This window comes from Epinephelus moara, chromosome 1, assembly GCF_006386435.1.
Source record: "Epinephelus moara isolate mb chromosome 1, YSFRI_EMoa_1.0, whole genome shotgun sequence".
Classification (NCBI taxonomy): Eukaryota; Metazoa; Chordata; class Actinopteri; order Perciformes; family Serranidae; genus Epinephelus; species Epinephelus moara.
Genome location: NC_065506.1, coordinates 100,444 through 120,443, shown reverse-complemented (window position 1 = coordinate 120,443; position 20,000 = coordinate 100,444). Strand labels below are relative to the sequence as shown.

Here is a 20,000-nt window from a genome sequence, read left to right as displayed (position 1 = left end):
GCAAAACAAAATAGAAAAAAATATTAATATTTAATATTTCTATGGTTGTTTTTCAACAAGGATGAAAAACATCTTGAAGGGGACAGGTGTGATTTTTTTTTATAAGGGGGCCCGCAGGGTAAAGTAAAGGCTTCTTATCAAGGTGGTGTGAGCTTATATTTTGAAACTTGTAGACATAAGCCATGTGACCTAATGAAACTTTGACATGTGTGATGATCAAACAACACATCCATATTCATTTGAAATCATGTGACCTAGTGGAAGCGTGATTAAAGTGTACTGGCTGTTGTGAGGATAATAAGTAACAGCAGGCAGACACAAATATATAATGTCAGTGGAGAAACTGAGCAGGACTACATGTATTTGATCGTGTGGTGCTGCAGCACAGATTTAATTCCAGTTCTTAATGAGGCAAAAGAGTTTGACCTGGAAATCTTGTATTTACATGTTTTTGCTATCAGGCATTTATTTAGGAAATTGTAGGAATGAGACACATGAGCTGGTCTGTTTGGTCAATGTTATCCTGTCAGGTGTGTGTGACCACACACACACACACACACACACACACACAGGCTTGTGTCTGTCAGAGTGAAGCCTTTGTTATGCTAATTAATGACAGCATGCAGCTGACAGAGAGACAGGGTGAGAGTAAAATTGGTTTAAAATTTCTTGAACTAGTCCTTCCAGTTCCCAAACCGTGGGTCAGATTGTCAATCTGAAGACATCACCAGATAGATAAACTCGTTCTGAACGCAGAGATATATAGCTTTTATGTGTGTGGAGTCAAAAATGCAACCTTTGTCGCAAGTTTAAGATGTGTTGACCCTTATCTTTTCTTCCGAAGATCGTCATGAGGCTTTGTGTCCTGCACCTTTGACAATTATCAAATCCAAACCGTCCTTCACAAGTAATGTTCACCAGGGGTAGAGCTGTCATGTGTGTGAGTTTGAAGCCGATAGGATAAATCATGTAGGAGGAAATATTTTTTGAGAGAGAGAATTTGTGAAAAACGACATCTTACTTTGAAAGGGCAATAGCGTACTTCCTGTTGGATTTAGGTCAGTGGTATCAGTGCATGATTTGTAGGTCTTGATGAGACAAACAAGCTAGTTTTGATTTGGTTTTTCTAAGGGATTCCTACCGGTCGCAGTGGGCATTTTAGTGTGTGTAGGTGGCACAAAAATCGTCAGGAGGTTTTGTAAGACATCACCTGGAAGACGCCATAAAATCCAAACCATTCGAGTAATGACAAAGTTATACAGAATATCTGATTAGGACAAGTTGATCTGTCATGTGTGCGAATTTGAAGCCGATACGATAAACGGTGTAGGAGGAGTTGATTTTTGAAGGAATTTTTAAAAAGAGCATTTTTGAAGCGAAATCTTACTTTAAAAGGGAAATAGCTCACTTTCTGTTGGGTTTAGGTAAGAGGTGTCAGCGCGTGATTTGTAGGTCTCGATGAGACGAACAAGACAGTTTTGGTTTGATCTTTCTACGTCATTCCTACAAGCCACAGCGGCCATTTTAGTGCGCCTAAACTGCTAGGTGGTGCTAGAGAGGCCATTTTGGCACTTTTCGGATTAATTTTTTCATTTCATAAAATTTTTCGCCAGTCCTGACATGCATGCCAATTTTGGTGAGTTTTTGAGCATGTTTAGAGGGTCAAATTCCAGCTCAAAGAGGCGGCGGGAGAAAGAAAGAAAGAAAGAAAGAAAGAAAGAATAATAAACACTACAAAAACAATAGAGTCCTCGCCCTTCAGCCGAGGTCCCTAATAATAATAAACGCACCAAAAACAAGAGGGTCCTCGCCCTTCAGCCGAGGTCCCTAATGATGCAGAAAATGCACTAAGCTGACACTAAGATGTAGTTGTTTGATTCAACGGCAAAGTGCAGCCAAGTTGCGGATAGTTTAAATTTTGGCGACAAATTGCAGCCAGAGAATACCCTCAGCCAAACAGCAAATGGAGTCCTGTGACTCCTGTGACATGTTGACCTATGCAATGCTGGGGGTAACACATTACAGAAATATATTACTTCTTTAACAATAACTAAGTAATATACCAACCCAAGGTTGTTGTGTGTTGTCATGTCCAGTGTGTTCCCATTCATATACCTACAACATATCCTGTTCTGCTTTTGTGTCCTAAGGCCGCCTGAAAGCAGCAGGGATAAGGAGCTGGCCTCTGGTTTGTTTTTTCCTTGTCACAGTGATCAACACATCTGGGTGATGTTAGTAGCCTATATGCGAGATATGTTTCCATTCACAGTACCTATGTATCCCAGGTCTCTAGTGGGTAAATAAAACTAAACTATGTGAAACTATGTGAAACAGTGTGAATGAATGTCACGTGAGTTAAGTAGCCAATCAGAGTTCATCCTTCTATTGCCGCTTGTGATATCAACCCTCCTGAAGTCCAGCGTTACGTCGTGGAGCGCATCGTAAAGACAGAAGATAACCCCCGACAGATGCTCTCATCCCAGAATCTCCGAGCCTTTTCAGGTAAAACACCAAGACCACCTCACGAAGCAGATTACGATACTTGGCATTCAAGTGTTGACCTCTTGATGGGAGATCCAGCTCTGTCAGGTCCAGGAAGCTCCTCAAAAGTCTTTTGTCCCCTGCCTGTCCCCTGTCTACTTGCAGCATCTTCCACCTTTGGCACAGTGCGGGATGGCGATGAGCTGTATGCTACGTTCATGGACACTTCTTAAGATGCGGGGGAAAAGCCATCAGCTTACTTGCAGCGTCTGCAAGTTGCATTGACTCTTACAGTAAAAAGGGGTGGCGTACCAGCTGGAGAGGTGAACGAGCATCTCCTGAATCAATTCTGCAGAGGCTGCTGGGACAACTCTCTCATCTCGGAGCTGCAGCTGAAACAGAAAAAAAACAATTCCCCATCATTTGCAGATTTGCTGCTGCTTCTGCGTACAGAAGAGGATCGGGATGCTGCGAAAAGCATGCGCATGAAGCAGCGTCTTAGCGCAACAAAACAGAAGGTGACAGCTCATCAGCAGGTTGCTTATACTAAGGAAGAGAAAGGTGTGCATTAACTACACTTACCCAACAACTCTGACAGCCAATCAGCACAAGCCAAAGTTTGCTCCTACATTCAAGTCACCTTCTACTATTAGGCAGCATGATAAACAATGATCTGAGAGACAGCCATCACAGAAACCAGACCCTTCTAGGGCCCAAACCAGGGTACTGTTTTCGTTGTGGAGAGGACGGACACATAAAACCCCAGTGTGACAATGAGCCAAATCCTGCATTAGTTGCAGAGAAAAGGAGACGATTCAATGGAAAGTGCCAAAGTTGGGAAAAGAAACATCCTTCAGCTGCCCATGACCCTTTAAACTAATATCAGTTCCTATTACAGGGCGAATGGGGACTGAAGCTGATCAAAAATGTCCTGATCATCAGCTCAAGCAACGTGCTGACATCAAGCAGTCAACTGTACACCCTCCAGTTGTCAAACTGCCTAACGGACTAGTTGGGTCAAAATGTACCACTGTGGTTAGCATAGCTGGTATGGAGTGTAACTGCCTCTTAGACACAGGTTCTCAAGTCACCACCATCCCCGTGTCTTTCTACAACCAGAACCTGTCTGATCAACAAGTGAAACCCCTTAACAAATTGTTAGAGGTTGAAGGTGCAGCTGGGCAGTCAGTCCCATATCTGGGCTATGTAGAAATGTCCGTGGCCTTTTCCAAAGACTTTTTGGGAGCCAACTTTGAAGTGCCAACGTTAGCACTTGTGGTCCCTGACTTGCGTCCTGACACTCCATCACAAGTCCTTATAGGAACCAATACCCTTGATGTACTCTATGAGCTGTATTCCAACAGTGAGATTGCAGGGCACCAACCGAGTTCCTATGGCTACAGGGCCGTACTGAAAACCCTTGAACTTTGACACCAGCAGAATAGAGAGGGCAGAGTAGGAGTGGTCCGGCTGCTCAGCAAGGCCCCGGTTCTCATTCCTGCAGGTCACACTGCGACCTTTCCATTGATCAATGGGCGATCGTTGAACATCCCACTCAGTTATCTTTGCCAGGAGGGCTATCCGTCAAGAGTTGTCTTGCCACTCTTCCCTCTACTGCACCTTACAAGGTACCGGTAGTAGTCGCCAATGACACAGGGCAGACCATTACCATTTCCCCTCTCAGTGTCATTGCTGAACTTGAAGCCTTTTACAGTGTCATCTCTCAGCACAGTGTCACAAGCTCTCCTGTCGCTGAGGAAGAACCCAGTTCAGGCTTGAACTTCAACTTTGGTGATTTTCCCTTGCCACCGGAGTGGAAGGAGCGCCTTACCAAGAAGCTTGGTGCTATGCCTGAAGTCTTCTCTCATTCCGATCTTGACTTTGGATGTACCAATAAGGTGAAGCATCATATCAAGTTACATGAGACTCCCTTTAAGCACCGTGCCCGGCCTATTCATCCTCAGGATATCGAGGCGGTCCGGAAACATCTTCAGGATCTGCTTGAAGCCGGTGTAATAAGAGAGAGTGAGTCACCATTCTCCTCACCTATCGTGGTAGTCCGAAAACGCAATGGAGATGTGCGGCTTTGCATAGACTACAGGAAACTTAACCTGCAAACGGTGAAGGATGCCTACGCACTGCCTAACCTTGAAGAGACCTTTTCAGCCTTGACCGGGTCCAAGCGGTTTACAGTGCTGGATTTGAAATCTGGTTAGTATCAGATCGAGATGGATGAGAAGGACAAGGTCAAAACAGCCTTTGTTACCCCACTTGGATTCTGGGAGTTCAATTGCATGCCCCAGGGAATCACAAATGCCCCCAGTACATTCCAGCGATTGATGGAAAAATGCATGGGTGAATTACATCTGAAGGAAGTCCTTGTGTTCCTAGACGACCTGATCATTTTCTCCCGAACTCTGGAGGAGCATGAAACCAGACTGATGAGAGTGCTTGCACGATTGAAAGAGTATGGGCTGAAAGTGAATGCCCTCAAGTCCTGGCCAATTCCCCGAAACCTAAAGGAGTTAAGGTCCTTTTTAGGCTTTTCCAGCTACTATCGGCGGTTCATTAAAAACTATGTTGCCATAGTTAAGCCTTTGAATGAACTCACTCGTGGTTACCCATCACTTCGCAAAGCTGCAAAAGCTAAGGGAACAAGGGATCAGTACCATGATCCAAAGCAGCCTTTTGAAGGTTGGTGGACCTCTGAGTGTCAAGATGCTTTTTATGCCCTCATCGGAAACCTCACTACTGCTCCAGTCCTTGGTTTTGCGGATCCAAAGCAACCGTACGTTTTGCACACGGATGCCAGCACCACTGGACTGGGAGCCGCCCTTTATCAAAAGCAGGAAGGAAAGTTGAGGCCTATTGCTTTTGCCAGCTGTATTGCTTTTGTGCTGTTGCACAGCGAGTCTCAATATCCAGCCCACAAACTGGAGTTTCTTGCCCTCAAGTGGAGTGTGACAGAGAAATTTCATGACTACTTGTATGGTGGTCAGTTGGTCAGTAATCCCCTCACTTACATCCTCACCTCTGCCAAGTTAGACGCCACCAGCTACCGATGGCTGGCTGCCCTGTCTTGCTTTAACTTCAAGCTTCAGTACCGGGCTGGTAAGCAAAATGTTGACGCCGATGCTCTCTCTTGAAGACCACATGAGATCTCCCTGGATGACAGCCAGTCTCAGAAAGAGCAGGATCAAATAAGCCACTTCACGCAGCAGCATCTGGCTGATGCCAGCTCCACAGAAGTTCTTCCCCCAGATGTCGTTAGCGCTATCTGTCAGAGTTGCCTGGTCAAAACATCCTGTCATTCCAGCGCTGTCCCATTCTGAGCTCAAAGACAAACAGAGAGTTGACCCCTGTATCCGGGAAGTCATATTCCAAATAGAATCTGGAGAAAAGATCCCTCCAACTGTGAGTACTGAGCTCCGTGAACTTCCACTTTTGTTGAGGGAATGGAACAAACTAGAGCTGCAGAACGAGATCTTGTACAGACGCAGGCAAGAGGGTGAGCAGATTTATTACCAGCTTGTTTTACCCGAAGAACTACGAGCACTTGTCTTGCAGAGCTTACACAATGATATGGGACATATGGGCATTGAGAGAACACTTGACCTTGTACGATCAAGGTTTTATTGGCCCAAAATGGCAGCAGCCGTGGAACAAAAAATCAATACATGCGATCGCTGCATACACCAGAAAGCTCTGTGTGAGAAAGCAGCTCCCTTGGTGAACATCAAAGCCACTCGTCCACTGGAGTTTGTATGCATGGATTTCCTCAGTCTGGAACCTGATACTAGCAACACAAAAGACATCCTTGTGCTAACTGACCACTTCACCAAGTTTGCAGTAGCTGTCCCTACTCCCAATCAGACAGCAAATACAGTGGCAAAATGTTTGTGGGACAACTTTATTGTGTATTATGGCATACCAGAGAGATTGCACACTGACCAAGGCCCCGACTTTGAATCTTGTCTGATCAAAGAACTCTGTGAAGTTTCTGGAACTCAGAAAGTTCGGACAACTCCATACCATCCCTGGGGAAATCCGGTTGAAAGATTTAACCGCACATTGCTCAACATGCTGGGGACCCTGGAAACTAAGCAAAAGTCAAAGTGGCGAGAATTTGTAAAGCCCTTGGTTCATGCCTACAACTGCACACGTAATGACATAATGGGTTACACCCCTTATGAACTCATGTTTGGACGTTCTCCCTGACTACCTGTTGATCTAGCCTTCAGCTTGCCTGTGAAAGCAGATCAGTTCAAAACTCACTCTCAGTATGTGCAAGACCGCAAAACCAGACTGGAAGAAAGTTACCAACTTGCTTCTTGAAATGCTCTGAAAGTGGGAGAGAGAAATAAAGCTTGGTTCGACCAAAAAGTAACTACTTAAGGCCTGGAAGTGGGAGACAGGGTGTTGGTCAGAAATGTGCGTATTCGAGGCAAGCACAAACTCATGGACAAGTGGGAAGCTGATGTCTATGTGGTGATCAAGCGTGCAGGAGATCTCCCTGTCTATACTGTACAGCCGGAGAACAAAGGTGGGCCTAACCGCACCTTGCACCGAGATCTTCTTCTTCCCTGTGGGTTTCTTCCCATGGCGGCTGCAGAACTCCCTCAGCCGTCACCTGTTCGTAGGCCACGAACACGGCATTACCCAGGCAGTGATGAAACTGACACTGTTGATTATGAGGATGAAGAATCTGGTTGTTGGGACTTGGGAGGCCATGTTCAGCCGACAGTTCAATTCACTGTGGGGAGCGATCTCACGGCTGGAGCTGAGATGGAGACCCACCACGCTGACCCCTCTGTAAACCCTGTCCCTCTGCCATCACAGTGATCCAGCAGAAGCGGGCAGTTCCTTCGGACACTCACATAGACACAGAGAACCCCCTCGGAGGTTTCAGTACCACCAGTTAGGCAATCCCTTGATCCATGTAGTGCAGTCTCTTTTCCAAAGTCTGTCCCTAGCCTGTACTGCAGCCTTGGATGGGCATGAGGTGTCACAGTCCTCCTGTAGTTCCCAAGTTCATGTTGTGTAACCGCTTGGCATGAAACGGGATGTGCATGGATTTAGGAGGGGAGGATGTAACCCAGGTCTCTAGTGGGTAAATAAAACTAAACTATGTTAAACTATGTGAAACTGTGTGAATGAATGTCACGTGAGTTAAGTAGCCAATCAGAGCCGCAATGGAGTAGCCTCAGCGCTACTAACAGGAAGTGGGTACGCTGCTTAGTCAGATGAATGGAGACGCTGAGAGCGGAGCAGCTGCAGGTCAGTGGTGAAATGTTTGTTACCCGCATGTTTCAACATTTAAACCGGTTAACATGAGGTGTAATGGTTGAACTTTATGGCTTGTAGACGGCTACCCTGTGTGAAACCCTGCTGAGGAACTCCGGTTGCATGAAGGCTCTTGACGAGTGAATTGGTGAGTTGACGTGTTATTGTTAGCTACATGCATGTTAGCAACATGCATGTTGGTAACTCATGTCACATGTTAACACGTCAGATATTTAACATTCATCACCAGCAGTCATTTACACACTGTCTTGTAAGTTAAACAAACGTACCGCTGTTGTGTAGCATGTGTGTCACTAGTGTGTAGCTTGTTGTTTGTTCATTTGCTGGTTAGCCACCAGCTGACAGGCTAATGCGGTGCTGCGCCTGGCTCCGGGTTAATTCACGGTATGGAAGTTTCACCTGGTCCAATGTATGAAAGTTTAACTGTGTCACTTTTGTATGCAGATGGTTACATTTAAAAAGACATTATGAATGTAATGAAATAGATACTGTATATACATATATATATATATATATATATATATATATATATACATACATACATGTATTTGTTTTGTTTTGTTTAATTTATTTTGTGGGATTTAAATGAAAGCACATGAAGCTAAATGAAGGCCTTTTGCTTAATACAGGCCAGGCTTTTTGACTATGGAGAAACTTGAGCATGAAGAACGCATGATGGCGAGCTAATTCGAACCTAAACTGGACCAAGAACAACTTCGATCTACTGCAACCAGCATCTCACCTGCCAAAGCAGTAGGCCACACTGCAGCCCAGCCCCATTCATCTTTTTTTCCCCCCTTCACACACACACACACACACACACACACACACACACACACACACACACACTCAGGTATCCCTTGGAACAGCACATTAACCCCTCCTTGACTGACTAAGTGATATTTGGACTAATTGACTTTTTCCCCCCGTTTGGACTGCGTTGGACATGGGAAACTCATGGCGTGTGAAGAGGTCCACTATTTCAAACAGTTTTGAGTTGGGGTATTTTGGTTGTTTATGTTGAAATTGCACTGTGATGTTTTCTTTTCTTTTGGTTTAACTATCAGTTGAATTAGTGGAAAGAACACAGCATTTATCTGCTTGGATCCAAAGTACTTATTGCTCGGTGCACCAGATCTTAAATAATGTTAAGCTAGCTTTGAAGTGACAACTTTATTGTTACTTACATTGGCATTTGGTATATTTTGATTCATTACAATTTTCTATTGAATCTGATTTTGTATGGCCACTCTTTATATTTAATTTGTTTATTTATTTAATTTGTTTATTTATTTATTCATTTTTTCACTTCAATACATGGTACCTATTAAGCACATTTCAGTGTCGGAGTCTTCCTTTGATATTGCCATCATTATAATTTCTCCTCCTTAACCAAATCTGCTATCTTCTGGTTGCACCAGTCCACACACATATTGTTGCTAGTTTACAATAAATTCTACACATCCAGCGTAATCATATTGAATTGAATTTCCCCTCGGGAATTAATAAATAAAGTATATAAAAAATATGTTACACCTACAACTGCAGAGCAGAACTGGCACACATTCCCATTCTTATGCATAACTCTCTCTGGTGCTGCTGTAGCTGACAGGCACACCGGGAACTGGCAGGTGAGTCCTCCAGCTCCGGTGTATTAATTTACGTTTTTCATAGTGACTGACTCACACGCCATTCTGTTTGTAGTGCTAACCTCAACATTTGTTAGTTATGTTTTATATGATGAGCTTATTTTGGTGAAAGTAAGGCAAAAGTAGTGTAATAAGACTTATTACTCTACACAGAGAGTAATATTCTGAACTTTCAAATGAAGGTAACCAGTAATATATAATATATATTAAATTTTGAGAGTAATTTGTAACTAGTAACTAGTAATTTCCCTGATCGCAGAAAAAAATTAATTGTTGCTGGCCACACTTCACTGCTTTTTAGTGTGTTTTCAGCATTATTTTATCACAAACTCTGCTGCCTGTTTTATAACATTTAACAGTGTGGGATCATTAAATGACACGACACAACATGTTTGTACTCTCGTTTGATTCCTATTTGATTACTATCTTATCCTCATACAACAGTTAGTATGATATCCTACCAAAATGCAAACACAACAGTTCATATGATATGCTACAAATTAGTGCCCCACGAATTGAGGTTAGGTTTAGGCAAGTAAAGTTACTGTGGTTAGGGTTAGGAAAAGAAACGTGTTGAGGACGTACCTTAAAATGACTCAAAGTTCACACGGATCTGAACAGTGGTCTCCTGGGAAAAATCCTGTGTTTTCTGACCCATCCACTGCCCCAGCCTGCCTCCTTAAGGAGCACCCGGGACCACATGCTCATTTACTCCCGTCAAGTCTTGTAATCAAAGCCTTCCAAAACACATGGGTTATGTACGAATTACCAGCTCATCTTTATGTGGGATATATATGAATTTTGGTGGACTACATTTCATAGCAAAACATATGAACAGTGCATGAGAACAGCCTGAACTAAGATAAGAACTTACCAAGCAGGACCACAGCTGCACAGATGTTCCCTGCTGTGAAGCTGTCGTGGAAACATTGACCTGGGCCCATGGAAAAACTGTTAATTCAAAGCAAATACTGCACAATTGGCTATGTTTGCTCACTTTTTTCCACTGCTCACCTTTGAAAATGAAATGATGATAATTAATGAAATACTAAACTGACACAAGGGTATTCATAACATATAAAACCTTTCCCTAAATAGTGACCTTTTCCTAAAATAGGGCTGTGTCTGTGGTGTTGGCATTTCAAATCTGATGCCATTGGAAAGCCAGTTAATGTGCATCAGATGAGGTGCATGAATTCTCAGTGCGCTTCCCCCTTTGAGCACAGTTTCCCTAGTCTTTAAACCCCTCTCTGTTGTGTTTCCAGGTGTTACTCTTTCATGATCAGAGCTATGGGATCCACTATGAGTACACAGTGTCCCTGAACACAACTCAGGACAGGAGCAGTGAGGAGCAGAAGGAACCAGAGTACCTCTACATCTGGACGCACAGCAGTTGGCAGGACTGTACTGTCCAATGTGGAGGAGGTAACACACAGACACACACATTCATATACACTAAGATTGGCTTGTAATCTATTAAACACGGTTGCACACAAATCATCATGTTTCTCTGTGTGGAAATCAGGTTGTTTCAACAGTAAAATTGTGTAAGGTTGATTATGATTATGATTATGATCTTGATTATGATTATGAAAAGATTTTTGTAAATGTTTTTTTTCTCTTTTGATTGCCTCTGCCAGTGTTTTGGCTATTAGTATTGATGCTTGGGAAGTTTATCCCTGCTTTCTAAGAGAGATTATATGGGGTCAGAAACCATTAGACACTGTATGCAATATTGGGTTTTAAAAACTTTCTCTCATCTGATCTGATCTGACAAAACATGATGCAACAGTGCTGAGAGCGAAGACTAAAGAATGTTAAATGCAATTTTTATTTTTATTTTTTTCATAAGCTCTGTACAGCACAGTGGACAGCACTATTTGAAATCCTTCCTTCCTCATAGAGGTGTACTGAGACGTCATTATCTGTATCTGTACTGGTATCTGTTCAACAAACAAAATGATCCATCTCTGTCATCTGCATTCCAGCAGAATGGGCATGGTTTATCCATTGGCAATGAAATTTCTGTCTTCAAAGCATCAAGTTGATTTAATAATGCCTACAAATAATCATGAATCTATCCAAATCTGTGTACCCTTCATTTTTTCGTTTTTCCATTTCAAAACCAAATCAGAAAAACAGAAAAACAATCTCGTTCTTCTGTGTTTTTTTTTTTTACAGAAATCACCTGTTTTAATTTTAAAACAAAAAAAAAATAACTACAAAACGTAAGAACGTGAAAATGAAGTTTTTAATTTCTTTGTTTTGGTATTTTGATATTTGAATAAATTCGGGGAATGCTGGGAGATCTGCGGAGGAACTTTTGAACTTCGCAGAGGAGCGCTCCATTCTCAACTACTTAGCCTAGTTATGGCCGCACTCCAGCCTTATCCAGACCTGATCTGTTAACTTTTAGAGAGCGGCATTTTGCAGCATGAAGGGGCCACGCTGTGTTCCATAATGAGCGTCAGGAGATTCTGCATGGAGCTCAACCTTCGTCGGAGAAGTGTTGTTTCAGACGCCTAATTGGAAATGGCTGTGATTTCTGCAATAAACAGGGTATGTATGTATGTATGTATGTATGGATGGATGTATGGATGTATTCAATTCAATTCAATTCAATTCAATTTTATTTATAAAGCCCAATATCACAAATCACAATTTGCCTCACAGGGCTTTACAGCATACGACATCCCTCTGTCCTTAGGACCCTCGCAGCGGATAAGGAAAAACTCCCCCAAAACAAACCTTTAACGGGGGAAAAAAAATGGTAAAAACCTCAGGAAGAGCAACTGAGGAGGGATCCCTCTTCCAGGACGACAGACATGCAATAGATGTAATAAATAATAAATTAACATTAATCCGTATGACACAATGAGACAGAAAGAGAGACAGAGAGAGAGACAGAGACAGAGACATTGAGAGATGCAGGACAGACGTAACGGTAATAGCTTACAACAACATTAATGAAAGTAATAATATTATAATTATAATTCTGGCTATTGTGGTACAATATGTTGAAAGTATATATTAATATATGATAGTATACATATATGACAATAATCATATGTGTATAATAACAGTAGAAGTATGACTAATGATAACAGCAGCAGCAGGAGGCATCTGGCAGGACCACGGCAGCAGCACAACCACACACGTCACACTATCCAGGCACCGCTGCGATATAAGTTAACCTGCGAGACAGTGGAGCACAAAGGCTCCGGAAAAGATGTCAAGTTAGTGACATTCAGTATAGTCGAGTTAGCGAGATGCAGTAACAGGACATGAGTGTTAGCAAAGGAGAGAGAGAGAGAGAGAGAGAGAGAGAGAGAGAGAGAGAGAGAAGGAGAGAAGGTGCCCGGTGCATTATAGGAGGTCCCCCAGCAGACTAGGCCTAAGTCAGCCTGACTAGGGGCTGGTACAAGGCAAGCCTGAGCCGGCCCTAACTATAAGCTTTATCAAAGAGGAAAGTCTTAAGTCTAGTCTTAAATGTGGAGACAGTATCTGCCTCCCGGACCGCAACAGGAAGATGAAGGCTCTGGCTCCTGATCTACTTTTGGACACTTTAGGGACCACGAGTAACCCTGCATTCTCAGAGCGCAGTGTTCTGGTGGGATAATATGGCACTATGAGCTCTCTAAGCTATGACGGAGCCTGACCACTTAGAGCTTTATAAGTTAACAGTAGGATTTTAAATTCAATTCTGGATTTTACAGGGAGCCAGTGCAGAGAAGCTAAAACAATATGATAATATGATCTTGTTTCTTAGTTCCTGTTAGTACATGTGCCGCTGCATTCTGAATTAGCTGGAGAGTTTTTAAAGACTTACTAGAGCTACCTGATAATAGAGTGCACGAAAATACTACGGGACCAATCGCGTCCCGTATTGATTTAGTAGCTAAGGGATAATCCCGTATTATAAGGATGGAAACCCTTTACATACATACATACATACATACATAACCATTCATACATACGCATACATACATACATACATACATATATACATATATACATACATACATATATACATACATACATACATACATACATACCCTGTTTATTGCAGAAACCACAGCCGTTTCCAATTCGGTGTCTGAAACAACACTTCTCCAAAGGTTGTGCTCACGGCCATAACTATGCTAGTTGAGAATGGAGCGATCCCCTGCGAGGTTCAAAAGTTCCTCCACTGATCTCCCAGCATTCCCCGAATTTATGCAAATATCACAATAACAAATCAAAGAAATTAAAAACTTCATCTTCACGTTCTTCTGTTTTCATTTTAAAACAAAAAAATAACTACAAAACGTGTGATTTCTGTTGTTCTGTTTTCTCGTTTTTCTGTTCTGGTTTTAAATAAGAAAAAGAGAAGAACAAGATTGTTTTTCTGATTTGGTTTTGAAACGGAAAAACGAAAGAACGAAGGGTACACGGATTTATCCACTTCGCCTCTCTCTCTCTCTCTCTCTCTCTCTCTCTCTCTCTCTCTCTCTCTCTCTCTCTCTACTTATGTCAATTCTGGTACATTGAGAGCAAGTCTACTGGAGTCAAATTTCTTGTATGTACATATGTACTTGGCGAATAAAGCTGATTCTGATTGCCAAAGCACAAATACAATTTAAGACATTACAAATTTAAAAACAATTATTAACAATGTATTATTAGAAATGAATAGACATACATTTTAAAGGAGAGAAAAAAACGTATAAATGAAGGAGTACATAAAAGGCAGACTGTGAACTGTGATGAGATTAACTCTCTGGTCAGAGAATGAACCAAAATCTTGGTGTTTACATTTAATTTTTGTAAAGAACTTTGTTCTGCTGTCTTTATATGTGCTACATTGTCGCAGGAAATGTTGCTCTGTCTCCACCTGTCTCTGAGGACAGAGCTGACACAGCCTGTCTTTTCCAGGTAGCCAGGTCTGCCTGTGTCGGCCAGTCTTTATGGCCAGGCTGTGATCACTGAGGCTGTACATAGTTAGTGTCTTTTTCAGTTTCTGACCTGTGGTCAGATAGTTTAGCATTGTGTACTGTCTGTTTAGGGCCAAATAGCTTTGAAGTTTGTTTTGGGTTTTTGTGGTAGATGTCCATTAGTTGATGTAGTTTTCTCAGACTCTACACTCTGCCCTTGTATTGTCAGTGTAATTGAAATGATTCCAAATTTTACTGCTTTTCCTGCTGTATTCATTTTCTCAACTTTTTTTTTTTACCTTTCCAGCATGTTGTCTCTCTCTGTAGCACCTGCTCTCTTTCTTTCTCTGTCTCCCTCCCTCCTGTTCATGTGCTCACTGTGCTGTGTGTGCCTGTAACCCCCGCCCCTCCACCTTCTGCTCACCGCGGACACACAGACGACACCACACATATTGACCAATCACGTGCGGCTTGAACAGAAAAAAAATACAAAAAAAACCCAAAGCGGCGTCATTCACTTCAAAGAGCCGGCTCTATGAGCCATTTCGTTCACGACCGACACATCACTAATACAGTAAAGTCGCTTTGATTAAAGATTGGAATTGTGAGCCAGATTCTAACAGGTATATCTATGTTCAAAGACTTTTTATAGCATACAAAGCTCTCCTTCCCTTGTCTCTAAGATCATTAAAGGCCAGACTGAAATTTCCTGTTGAGGTTATTTTTAGTCCCAAACGTGTAGCTGTGTGTGTTCTATGTCAGTCGAGCCTAGTAGGAACCTGATATGGTTTCCCTGACACCTGGGTCGTTTCTGGAAGAAAGGCTGAGACCAGGGATATCTGACTGTCCTCATGATTTTGCTAATTCATTAATATAAATGTTAAACAAGGTGGGGCTGAGACTGCAGTCCTGTTTCATCCCCCTACTTTGCTAGAAGAAATCTATTTCCATATTGCCAATTTTTTTTAATTATATCATAAGTTTTCCCCCCACACCTTTTTAAATTAATTTCAGGACTGTTATACCAAATTGAGTCAAATGCATTTTTGAAATCCATGAAACAAGAGAATGTTTTTTTTTTTGTTTTGTTTTTTGGTGTACATGTTTGTTAGTGAGAGTATGGAGAGTATAGATATCGTCTGTAGCAGCTGTTTAGGATGCTGCAGAATAACTTCCCCAGATTGCTGCTGACACATATGCTTCAGTAACTGTTTGGGTCAAATTTATTTCCATTTTTAAAGATTGTTGTGAAAATTCCTTTGCTCCAGATGTCAGGAAAATATCCAATGTTCATAACAAGGTTGAATAATTTTATTATAGCAGTGTTGAACTTGTGGTTGCTAAATTTCAGCATTTTATTTGAAATATGTACAGGACCACTGGCCTTCCCTGGTTGCCGGGTCTGGATCTCAGCCAGACCAACTATTTGAGGAGCTTCAGAAGAAAGACAGCGCTGTGCAGACCATGAAAGAGCAGCTGGACTCACTCCTCCTCAGCAATTTGATAATCAAAAGGGTTCTGATTGTCTTTAACGACTGATTGGAGAATTTGTAATTTGTTGAGATCATTCTAGGCCAAATTTAGTGTAATAGTACTATACAGATTTTCAAAATGTTCTTTCCATATTCCACCATTTTGAATAGCCAATTCTTCCTCGTGTGGTTTACTGAAAGAGTGCCCTTTTTTTTTCCAGAAAATATTTGAGTCAGTTGACTCTTCTACAAAGCTGCAACAGTTGGTTCCCACTTTTGTTGACAGTTTTGTCAAAGTTGTTCCTGCGGGGATGTGAAGGGAGGGGAATGCTAATTTGGCCAGGCATATGCTTGTCTTCCTGTGGGTTAATAGAATCTGGAACTATGCCTGTTCTGGCGTTAAGGTCCCCACAGATCACTATGTTTGCTTGGGCCTGGTAGTGATTGATTTCATCTTCAAGAATTGAGAAGCTATTTTTATTATAATAAGGGGATTCTGATGAAGGGATATAAGCTGCACACATGAATATAGCTTTATCTGCAGTGGATTCTAAGGAGAGATCAGGATGTAAATTGTATCTCAATAGTCTGAAGTGGTTTGTTTTCTTTGATGCATCAAATTTTATTGAAATACAAAGCCATGATAAAAGCATTTTCTGAACATTGTGCTGGAAAAGTTTGACTCCTGAAAGCCTCATACCAGTCCCCTCGCAGCAGTTGTTGTGGAATGTTTTTGCTCCTCAGAACAGAAGGGGCACTGACCTGTGTGTGTGTGTGTGTGTGTGTGTGTGTGTGTGTGTGTGTGTGTGTGTGTGTGTGTGTGTGTGTGTGTGCAGGTGAGAGGAAGACAGTGGTTTCCTGTATGAGGATAGCCAATAAAACCATGGAAGTGGTCAATGATAGCTACTGTCAACCTGAGAACCGACCACACCCCCAAGTACGACTCTGCAACTCTCACCCCTGCCAGTATAGGTGAGACAAACACACACAGGCCCGCTGTATTTTGTTAGGTGTTAGTTGCTTGTAGACTTGTGTTATCACAAATACCACAATTGAAAATAATAAGATTTGGAATATTCTGTAAAACTAAGATTAATACATTTACTTGTTTTAACAGTTTACTTAAATGGTGGTTAAAGGATAAACGAAACACCATGAAAGTACAACCCAACTCCAAAACAGTTGAGATGCTGTGTAAAACATAAACAAAATGCAATGATTTGCAAAGCCTTTGCGACCTATATTAAATTGAATACAGTGAAGATACTTAATGTGTAAACTAATTAACCCGAGGGTTGTAAATAAACACTCATTCTGAATTTGATGCCTTCAACATGTTACAAAAAAGTTGGGATGGGGGCACCAAAAGACTGGGGAAGTTTACGATGCTCTATAAACACCTGTTGATTCAAATTTGTAACAGACTTAAGTATCATGACTGGGTCTGAAAGAGGCTCAGTTGCTTAAAAGCAATGATGGTCACTGTGACAAACTGTGTGGGCAAACAGTCCACTAGTTTAAGAACATTTCTCAATGCACAGTTGCAAGGAATTAATAGATTTCACCATCTACAATCCATAATATCATCAAAAGATTCAGAAAATCTGGAGAAATCTCTGCACATAAGTAGCCAGGCTGAAAACCAATACTGAATGCCTATTACCTTTGAACACTCAGACTGCACTGCATTAAAAACCAACAAGAAGAATAAGCACCAATTTGGAAAACCATTGCAAGTAAACAGTTTGTCGCTGCACCTACAAATGAAAGTTAAGACTCTACCATGCAAAGTGAAAGCCATATATCAACAACATCCAGAAACAGCACTGACTTCTCTGAGCCCAAGCTCATCTGAGATGGACTGACACCAAGTGGAAAAGTGTGCTGTGGGCTGACGAGTCCACATTTCAGATTGTTTTTGGAAAACATGGATGTTGTGTCCTCCAGGCTAAAGAGGAAAAGGACCATCAAGGATGTTATCAGCTCAAAGTTCAAAGCCAGCATCTATGATCATATGAGGGTGTGTTAGTGCCCATGGCATCATGGCAAACATATAAATCTTAAAACTGGGGAAAAAAGAGCTTTAATGAAACAATGACGTAAGCTGCCCAGCAAGGGAGCTTTGTGGTAATAAAGTTAAGAACAACTTTCTGTCACCTCAAACTTCTTCTGTGATCACTCATTTTAAATGTCAGTATTGTCATTAACCCAGGAAAATATGTAAATAAGAACAACTATATTGTGAAGTTAACAGCAGGGACTGAACAGAGGTTTAACACACTGACTCTCAGCAGAGCGACTGGCTGTTTCTGTAGCTGCCCAGTCACAGTCAGTTGTGAAATTAAGAGTACAACTTTTTGTTGAAACTATCTCTGAAATCACTCATTTTAAATGTCGGTATAGTTGACCACACTGTGATAAAGTTTTTTGTTTGCAAACGGAAAACAGGATGAAGAAAAGGAGATTTAGCCATTTTTCTGTCATTCAAATAGACGCAAGTTGTTTTTTTATTGTTTGTTTGTTGATTTTTTGCACAAAAAATATGTTTTAAAAACTAGATTGTGCAGTATAGACCTAATCTAAGGGTGTTTTCATACTTGGTCCTTTTCAGCCCTCTAAACTGACTCAGAGCGGTGACTCAGCATTTTTTGCGCATATGTGAACACTCCAAGAGAACTCAAAACCCTCTGAAGCCAATCAATCAATCAATCAATCAATCAATCAATCAATCAATCAATCAATCAATCAATCAATTTTATTTATAAAGCCCAATATCACAAATAACAATTTCAGAGGGCTTTACAGCATACGACATCCCTCTGTCCTTTGGGTGCAGGACGAGGAGTAGTTTAGTCCACAGAAGATACTGCAATTCTCTCGATGTGGAATGTGGAATACATCAAATGGCAACAGCCTACAGCACACAGAAATGCTAAGTTTTCCTCCAATTTTAAGTTGATCTGAAAGAAAGGGGCTTCGTGAGTGCACTGCAGTGCCACGTCGAAGTAAAAACAAAACTATGTCAATATATATTACATACAGGCTATAGTGTGAACAGAGAGAGGACTGAGGCACCATCAGACCTGAAGTTGACCAGAAAGAGAACTCCTCTTTCAAACGAACTGACAATGTCAACACAAAAAGAACTGAGTCTCTTTTCTGTTGGTCCACTTTTTGGTGCACTTTTTTTTAAAGAATATATGTATTGAATTTTTTTACATAAACCACAGAACAGAATAGCTCGGACATGATTCTTCTAGATAATAGAAGAAGTAGTTGAAAATAGGAGAATAAGGGAGCAATGAAAAAAAAAATAGTGGGTATTGCATCCATCCCCAACTTTCATCACCTCCTACAACCATATAAAGGCAGCAACAAACAAACAAACAAACAAACAAACAAACAGACTAGCTATAATTGGGCTACAGAGACAAATAAGGTTACAAGAGGGCTAATTTGCAGGAAGTGTACATAGATTGGCTAGGCCAATTTAGGAAACCCCTGTAATGTAGAAGATAGGTCCAATGTACTTTAAGTAAGTGTCCCAAACTTTATGAAAAGCCTCTACTGAAGAGTGAAGCATACAAAAGATATATTCATTGGGAATTCACTGCATAATTTTCTTGGCAGCAATAGTCAAAAGAAAAGTCTCTTGTGTTTGATATTTGTAATATGACCATCTGGGAGTCCAACTAGGAAGCACATCGGGTCCAATTCTATTTGAACACCAAATATAACAGACAGTTCACCCACAATACTAGACCAATAGCTTTGTAGCTTCACATAAAGCCAAAAACAGTGAATATAGCTTCCAGACTTACACTTACAGCAGAGACAAGAAATATTAGAATCCATTTTAGTTTTGAGAGCAGATATATACAGTGGTGTGAAAAAGTGTTTGCCCCCTTCCTGATTTCTTACTTTTTTGCATGTTTTCCACACTTAAATGCTTCAGATCATCAAACAAATTTAAACATTAGTCAAAGATAACACAAGTAAACACAAAATGCAGTTTGTAAATGAAGGATCTTATTAATGAGGAAGAAAAAAATCCAAAGCTACATGGCCCTGTGTGAAAAAGTGTTTGCCCCCTAAACCTAATAACTGGTTTGGCCACCCTTAGCAGCAACTACTGCAATCAAGCGTTTGCGATAACTTGCAATGAGTCTTTTACAACGCTG

At 41.4% G+C, this 20,000-nt stretch overlaps 1 protein-coding gene across 1 annotated transcript in view; it reads left to right on the top strand.

Annotated features, from left to right (window-relative positions):
• The window catches only part of adamts17 (ADAM metallopeptidase with thrombospondin type 1 motif, 17), a 487,878-nt gene that overhangs the window by 419,100 nt on the left and 48,778 nt on the right, over positions 1-20,000 (top strand). The window contains exons 18-19 of the mRNA XM_050041105.1: positions 10,700-10,859; positions 16,656-16,791. Coding sequence (XP_049897062.1) covers positions 10,700-10,859; positions 16,656-16,791 — 296 coding nt within the window. The remainder of the gene's footprint in view (positions 1-10,699; positions 10,860-16,655; positions 16,792-20,000) is intronic.